The following is an 8879-nucleotide window of genomic DNA, read 5'->3' as shown; positions in this document are numbered from 1 at the left end:
CAATAGGATTTCAAATAGGGGGTGGGTTGTTGACAGGAAGGTTGCCTAATTTCACACAGTGCCGGCCCGTAGGGTTGTGGGGCCCTAGGCAGGATAATGAAAATGGGCCCCACTATTCAATATGCATATGTAAATCTGAAAAAAAAAACAAAAAAACAGGAGCGTAACTTTGCATTATACATTGGATCTGGGCCTGTAATTGTTTGACATAACATGCTAAATGTGGCTCAATTTTCCTTCATGTGACAAGTCTGTCTGTAATCATGGGCATTTATTAAAACAAGTGCTAATACTACAGCAATAAATATTGTGTATAATAAAGCAGCCAATACAACATTTTTTAAACTCTGAAAAGATACCAATACTTCACTCTATCATTCCTTCATTTCCAATGAATGAATTATAGCATCAATGTGTAATGAGACTTCATGAAGCTACGAGAGACCATTCTGAGAGACAATATCCAGTGAATTCCAAACTGTGACAAGAAAGGTTTTCAGACAAACCTTTTCTTTATTTGCTAAAAAATGTAAAGAAAAAAAAATGTTGTGCCTGCTTATAGGGCTGCACAATTTGGCCAAAAATGTTGTTTTTATATCTCAGTATAATAATTCTGATTATTATTCCTAAAAAATTAAACTAAATAATAATTATTGATGATGATTATTATCAGTATATTTTGCAGAAAACTGCAGCATTGTCTAACATGCCGGAGGCTTATAAATATTTCACACAGCAGATTCTGATGCAATCTTTAATATTTTATATTACACATTTATTACTGTGTAATACAGTTCATTACAATTAAATAAGGCATATTATTTTCTAATCGTAAAATTGCAACTTAATGTGACGGCGCTGTCATTACATTGACTGCTGTGAACATTAGTTATTTGCAGGGGCGGCTGGCCCATGGTGGGCGATAGTGCATCGCCCTCCTTGAGCCACACGAAAAAAGAGAGGAGAAAAAGACTCTTATATTGCTAGTCCTAGTCTGCATATTACGGTACAATCAACAGCCTGAATGTCACTTTCCAACCTAAAACCCCGCCCCCTTGGGGCGATCTCAGTCAGATTGAAAATCGCCCCAGCTGGTCTCATAGAGTTATATTGTGAGATTTTTTTTTTCAAATTTTGAACCCTACAATGCATTTCAATGGGCACCGGGAGGGCTCGCCCCAACGTGATTTCGTAATACGCACTGATGCGTGCTCGAAGATGTACAGCACGCACGCGTAGCTAGCGAGACGTCTGAATGCATCGGCCATGCTTTCAATGGAGAGGGAACTTGTCAGGAACATGCCTGATTTTAATGAGAGGGTAATTGATCACTTTGCCTGCTTAAAAGAGAAGCGAGCAAAATTTCAATACAAGTGAAGTGTGTTATTAAATGGTGAATTGTTTATGTTATCACGGCCGTAGCCAGCTATGAGGTCACCGAGGTCCGGACCTCGGTCATTTTTTATATTCAAAAATAAAATGTCAAGCTCTTCGAATGATTATTTAGCCGTTTAAACCACCTCATATCACATGAGTGTTTGCTGCGAGAAGCTAGCGCAGTGAAAGGGGCTTGAGAACGCGTTGAGTGAGAGCGCGGGTGCAGCGGCCTCCGTATGTTGCCAGATCCACCTATTATACGTGTTTTTTGACTCGTTTGTCCAATTTAGTGTGACACTTTGGGACGTTTATAAAGTGGAAAGTTGAACGTTAGTTTTATGTCAGTGTCATTATTCTAACGTTATTTTTATAACTTGTTATAAAATAAAAATTCCCTCAGCTAAAAAAAAACGAACTTTCCATGTAAAACATTATACTGAATAAAAAATCTTTCACAATCATCTACATGTCTGTCTATTTTGAAGTTTAGGCTATATGTAGTGCATTTGTGGGTGTTATTATAGCACAATTCTTAACACCTCATTAATTTTCAAACCCTGGTTATGGCCTTGTATGTTATATGTTGTATTCTCCAAATGTTGAATTTTAAATAGTTGTATTGATTGCATATTGGCAGCCAAATTTATACTGAATATGTTCTGGAAAGATTTGATTAATTACAGTTTTAATATGAGAAATAAAAAGTCTTTAATTGTAAAGCAGTATGGCTTGTTTTTTTTTTTTTTACTCTTAGAGGGCAAACTAGTTGATGACAATGTGTCTCTTGATGGCCATGGTGGAAGTGTTTCAGTGTATTTGAGACCATTGCGATAAATTTAATATAGCTATTCAAAATACTGTACAGTTTGTACAATTCATGCCTGATGTTGCCATCTAGGAACAGGGAAACCAAATCAAACAATGCAATGTAATGCTGTAAAGTTGGCTATCTGAATTTTATCATAATTTTACCCATTAAAGCGGTTATCTTTGCCAAAATCGGAACAGTTGCCCCCCCAGAGATATTTGTCAGGAGCCGCCACTGGTTATTTGGTTGTTATGCACTTTGCATTGTCTTAGTTTTACTTAAATAAAAATACTGGAGTAGTATTGATACACTGCATACTCATCTGTGCGCAGCGCAGTGCCTGTTGTAGTACGCAAGCGATTTGAGAGAGTTGAGCTGCGCTCAAGAGCGCGCACAGGCACGCGCCTGTGTGGTAGAGGGAGGGGGGATGGGTCATTGAGTTCATTCGCACTACAGCAGCGGCGCCCTCCATAGAGATCCGCTGTCTCTCTCTCGCTCACACTCTCACTTCAGGAATATGTGTCAGATGGATGGTGAGGCGAAAAACAAGAGCTTTTAAAATATGGTGCAAACGGTACGTGCCTCCGCGCTTCGCTTGACCTTTCATCAGGACAAAGGAAGTCGATCAGCCGTTTTAAGCGGAGCCGCTACTGCCATTTTCAGGTCAGTCGAGGAGACTCGCCGGAGCTCGAGCTGTCGATAAACGGAATAATACAGAGCGAAGAGATGAAGCGCCGTGAATGATTATGGCCGATAGTCACCGAAGGGGCACGGACAGAGGCAGAGGCAGGATGACATCAGGATACCAGCAGCAGTATGTGAGCAGCAAAGCGTCAGACATTCAGGAGCTGGCGTCCAAGCGAGTGGACATCCAGAAGAAGCGCTTCTACCTGGACGTGAAGCAGAGCACCCGCGGCCGCTTCCTGAAGATCGCCGAGGTGTGGATCGGCCGAGGCAGACACGACAACATCCGCAAGAGCAAACTCACCCTGTCCATGTCCATGGCGCCCGACTTGCGTTTCTGCCTGGGCGACTTCATTGATTATTACGCGCACATCGGGCTCCGAGGATGCCAGGCGCCGGACCGCCGGCCGGAAGAGCAGAGCAACGGCCAGGGTCGCGCACCGGACCCCCGCCGGAGAGCAGCGGATCAGGCGGCGTCCCCCAGCGACTCTGCCGCGTCCGAGGAGCAGACTCACCGGGTGCTAAAGAGCGAGTTCATCGAGCGGGACAACAGAAAGTACTATCTGGACCTGAAGGAGAACCAGCGCGGCCGGTTCCTGCGCATCAGGCAGACCGTCAACCGAGGGCACGGGGGCATGGGCTACTACGGACAGGGCATCGAGCAGACCATCGTGCTGCCCGCGCAAGGTCTCATCGAATTCAGAGATGCGCTGTCTCAGCTCATCGACGACTACGGCGACGACGAACCGGATCGGGCCTGCGCGCGGAACCACGACGAGTCTCCAGAGCTGCCCGAGGCGGCGTCGTTCCGCGTCGACAACAAGCGCTTTTACTTCGACGTCGGCTCGAACCGCTTCGGCGTCTTTCTGAAGATCAGCGAGGTCCGGCAGCCCTACAGGAACACTATCACCGTCCCGCTGAAAGCCTGGGCCCGCTTCGGGGAGAACTTCATGAGGTACGAGGAGGAGATGCGACACATCTTCACCTGTCATAAAGAGAAGAGGACAGACACGGAGGAGCAGGAGGATTGACGCAAACTACTTCTGAATTTATCTTCTTAGTTGTATCTCTAGTCTCTTGCTGTACTAGCGGACGATCGCGACGGCACTTTACCGTTCGGCCCTTTCCGTTCTGTTCACGTTGATTTCAATCCAGGCAGAATCCAAGCGGCTCGTTCCATGTCCAGAGAGGCTCTGCTGGTTGCAATGTGTGTGTGTGTGGGACCGGACAGGTGCAGTCTTTCTGTAGGTGTGTATGTATGCCTGTGTGAGAGAGAGAGGAAAACTGCGTGCTTAGTAGAGCATTAGGATTTGGTGTTATTACATCCAATACTTCTTCCCAGGCTTAAAATGTAAGGGGCTGCTGTGCAATTTCTCAAAGCTGGGAATCAAATAATCAAGGTCTTATCAAGCACTTATATCAGAGATGCACTGCACACGTTCGTTGGGGGAGTGCAGAGTATTTTAATGGTCCAAAGTGATTTTTTTAAAGCTTGACTTCATCTCAACTGCAACACTTTGCCATTGCACAAATACTACTTTCCCCACTTGAAATTAGAAACCAAAAAGTGCATTAATAAACATTATTTGGATGAATTATTTACACACTAGTCTAACGAAAAATACCTAACCTAATGAGGCTGCTTGAACTGTAAAGCATCAAATATGACACTGACATTGTGTGGCCATGCTTTAGCATTAATGAAAGGACACACAAAGATTAGTTTTTTTCCTTTACGTTTTAAAAAGTGGCTTTAAGCGATGGATTTTAGTGTTATCCATGCTAAATCACTTTTGATAAGTGTGCAATATACTATGTTTCCCTGTCAGTGGGGTTAAACGAGAACTGTGCAAAAGCAAAGCAAACATAAATAGGCTTATTTTAAAATAACAGACTTTAGCTTAGTTTGGTTTGCAGGGTTGTGTGGTCTAATGTTGAAAAGAGTGGTCACACTGGATTTACACAGGCCTAAATGCATTTGACATGATGTCATTCCTATCAAAACAATAAATGTTTAATACTACATATTCTACTGCATAACTAATACGTAAACATTTGTTTTTTAAATTGTGTATGATAAAATGTTACAAAAATAAGAAGCAATTTTGCAGCATCCCCACATGTCCTTCACAGGAAATGGTTTGTGCAGATTTTGTCTCATAGTTTTAAATCTACACTGAAATTGGGCGTACTATGCACAGTATGCATTTTGCATACTGAATTACATTCAAATATAATATAAGCAGCAGTGGACTATTATGAAAACACAGCATATGTTAACTAGATGCCTTTACTAAAACTTTTTTCCTTGGGGTTGTAGCGTTTAGAGGCATGGACATGCATCTAGGCAGTTGTTTTCTCGTTAAAGCACAACTGAGTATTTTTGTTGGTTTTAGATCTGGCTCGACTTGGCTTCTATTTATTTGTACTGTAATGATTGTCCAGCTCACAAGAAAAGCAATTCGTTTCGGCACTTCTTTTTTCTCCGTTCGTAATCGCGTGTGTGTGTGTGTGTGTGTGTGTGAGAGAGAGAGAGAGAGAGAGACAGTATTTATGTTTTACCAGAATATGACTGAATTATGGGTACATTCTGTGGGTTAGTGTAAAAAAGCTGATCTATAACAGACACCTCCTACAGGAAGCACTTTATTCAAACAGCACTTTGAGCTGCTTCATCTGCTTTACCACTGCAAAGAAAACCTTCATTGGTGCCCCATATGAAAGAGTGACAATCGTGCTCCCAAATGAACACCTCAGCCTTTCAGAAGTGCATTCGTCTGTTTGCTGTGTACGCTTCTCGGTTCATTTCGATCAGATTTGGTTGCAATGTGTGATTTCAAGGGTTTGATTAGCATATCACTAACAGCAAGTATTCAGTCTGTGATCGTATTGTTCTCATTGTGTGGTTTGTTTCCTATGACTGTCTGCACACAGATTTCTTACAATAAGGGCTGCTAGAGGAGGCAGTACATACTAGCGTGGGTCATAATGGCTAGTATGCAGATTTCCCATGTTTAGAAGGTAGGAAGGTTGAGGCAGTTGTTTTGGCCTCAAATATCCAACCTTTTTTCTACCAAGGGCATCAAAATACCTTTGAAATGCAGCATCTGGTTGTCCTCTTTTACCTGTAAAGCAGGCGCAAAATTGATGAACCATGTGCACTTTAAAAATCTGAGTACAGGTTTGTTCCCAACAAAGAAACGAGTAGAAGTATGCTTGTTATACGTGTATGTGCAATGCATGACCAGAAGAGAGCAGTGTTCGTATGATGTTTTTCTCGCTTTATGTATAGGTGGTATACAGATATTGCTAGTGTACACAATTTATCGCCCTGACGAAACAGCTTATTTAATTTTAAAAGAATTATTTGGAAAGACTGATTTTTCCTGTAGTGCAAACAGGTATGTCAACTAACTTATAAGGCCATCTCAAAATGCTATTATATTGCAGCTATATCTGAGTTACTCTAAACACTTGAATTCATGAAATTGGACTGTTATGCATAACATGTACTGAAGTCAAGTTTTCAACCCATAGGCCTTAAAATCATTACACTGTGGTTGTAATGATTGACTTTAGGGTTACGAATTGTCGTTCCAGCGTAGTTTGCCTTCATCTCGAAAATGAAACATTTTGTACGCATGGCGTTAGAAAACAAAAGAAAAGGGAAACGGTATTTCGAACGCGACAATGTGACCTCGCAAATAAAATGATAACACAAAGCAAAATGGAAAAATATTTCAGTTCGGGGAATATGGAAATATTACAACTTCTGTATATGTTCTTGATAGTGGTGTGGGTAATGTGACGTTCTAAAAAAGAAAAAAGAAAGAAACTTTCTTGAGTTGTTCCTTTTTATCTTTGTGTTGACCATCTGCGGTTGGAAATAAGACGTGTCAGTGTTTGTTAAATGATTTTAAAAGATGGCAAAATTACTAAAAAAATGTTTTGGTGTATCTTTTAGATAATGTAATGTAGTGTGTCCTCCTGTAGAGCCTTCGAATATTATACGACTCAAAAACAAGAAAGAAATGGTTCTGTCTAGTAGCACTTTCTTTTCATGTGAGTACTGTATTAGTTTCTGTTTAACATGTATGGTACAGTATGAATATTCCTGATTTGCCTTGTAATGTTTTTCAAAGGTTGAAATATGTAGGACACTTATCTGACGAAATATGAAGTTTTAAATTTGACGTTCGTGCATGCCAACAGTAGGGTCCTGACAAACTTCAAATATATATTAAAAAATGGTGCTATATGAGAACATATAAAGGTGCTGAACTGGACCCTAGCTGCATGCATATTGAATGACAATGGATACAGTAGAGCAAACCCGAGGCTAGACGCTGTTGTCAGTCTCGAGACTGACGACAAAATGCCCTTTCTCCACGCGAGCAGTTTTGCGTAACTGTAAATCATGCATACTTTACAAACACTGCGTCTGCGTCTGTGCAGTCGTGAGCCTGCGTTCCAGTCAAGTATGTGGAGGCTCCCTGCGCACAGGTCTGGCTTTATTCTCCAGTTTAGGTTATTTGAACAGGGTGACATAAGAATGGTTGAAGGTGCAACAACTATGCCAGACATGCAACCAGGGAGAAGCCCATCTGCCATGGCTGATACTCAGTCTTTACGCTGAATAACACAGCACGTTGTAAAACTGGTGGGTGAGAACTTGATCTCGTGATGGAAATCCTCACCAAAGTACATGCTGAAATGTGTGATGCTTATTTACAGTTACCCAATATTTGTGTGTAAAAGTTCCACAGACAATCTAATAAAGTACAACTTTTTTATGTTTAAAATGTGTCTTTTGGTCAACTCTTCAGATATCATTGGCTAATAGTATATTATTGCCTGCTTTTATCTCTTTTTTCCACATTAAACTGAGTTCATAACTTATTAGTATTTTGGCATAGAAATGATTTAGGCTTTAAAGGAGATTTTAAAATTACAGATAATGTACTCCCTTTTCATCCAAGATGTTCATGTCTTTCTTTCTTCAGTTGTAAAGAAATTATGTTTTTTAAGGAAAACATTTCAGGATTTCTCTCCATATAGTGGACTTGAACGCCCCTGAGTGTGAACTTCCAAAATGCAGTTTAAATGCAGCTTCAAAGGTCTCTAAACGATCACAGCCGAGGAAGAAGGGTCTTATCTAGCTAAGTTATTTTCTAAAAATTATTTACAATTTATATACTTTTTAACCTCAAAGGCTCGTCTTGTCTAGCTCTGCGTGTACTCTTTGTATTCCACTTCCAGACAGTTAGGGTATGTCAAAAAACTTCCATCTCATTTTCACCTGTAACACTTAAAATAGTCCTACAACGCTGCAGAAGTACCAACCCAGTGTTTACAAAAAAGATAAAACAGTTTGAAGTTGGAGGAGAAAATGAGATGGCTTGTCGACACACCCTAACTGTCTTGAACCAGAATACACAGAGTTCACACAGAGCTAGAAAAGATGACCATTTGAGGTTAAAAAGAATATAAATTGTACTTTTTTTTTTTTTTTTTTTTTTAAGAAAATAACCAATAGTTACGCTAGATAAGACCCCAAAGGGTTTAGAGCCCTTTGAAGCTGCATTTTGGAAGTTCAAACTCAGGGGTACCATTGAAGTCCACTATATGGAGAGAAATCCTGAAATGTTTTCCTCAAAAAACATGATTTCTTCACAACTAAAGAAAGAAAGACATGAACATCTTGAATGACAAGGGGGTGAGTACATAATCTGTCATTTTTTGTTCCTGAATCTTAACTGAAATGCTCCTCCACATGTGTCAGGAAGAACTATCCCTCTGACTCATGGTCATTTGAGCTGAAGCTGAGCCATGATTTCTGATCGCTGCCCGATCTTAGCCCCTCTGCCCTTTTCTTCTCTTGTTATTTCTGAAAGATTTAATCACACAGTTGCAGAAATGAATTATTTTCAGCTGTTGAACAGAGCAACATGCATAGGATAGTAAGTGTTTTAAGAACCTTTGTCAGAGATCTGAATCATTCGCAAGAAGA

General features: G+C 40.8%; 1 protein-coding gene across 1 annotated transcript; it reads left to right on the top strand.

The window, feature by feature from the left end:
- The first annotated feature begins 2443 nt into the window (after window positions 1–2443).
- Window positions 2444–7665, top strand: purg (purine-rich element binding protein G). The gene has a single exon (XM_073829808.1). The coding sequence runs from the start codon at window positions 2926–2928 to the stop codon at window positions 3898–3900; it is 975 nt and encodes a 324-aa protein (XP_073685909.1). The 5' UTR covers window positions 2444–2925; the 3' UTR covers window positions 3901–7665.
- The last annotated feature ends 1214 nt before the right edge of the window (window positions 7666–8879 follow it).

This window comes from Garra rufa, chromosome 23 (genome assembly GCF_049309525.1).
Source record: "Garra rufa chromosome 23, GarRuf1.0, whole genome shotgun sequence".
NCBI classification, from domain to species: domain Eukaryota; kingdom Metazoa; phylum Chordata; class Actinopteri; order Cypriniformes; family Cyprinidae; genus Garra; species Garra rufa.
This window is presented reverse-complemented; position numbering and strand designations above follow the sequence as displayed.

Bases quoted from the DNA above. Each gene is read 5' to 3' on its own strand.
- purg (XM_073829808.1), top strand. From the start codon at position 2,926: ATGATTATGGCCGATAGTCACCGAAGGGGCACGGACAGAGGCAGAGGC.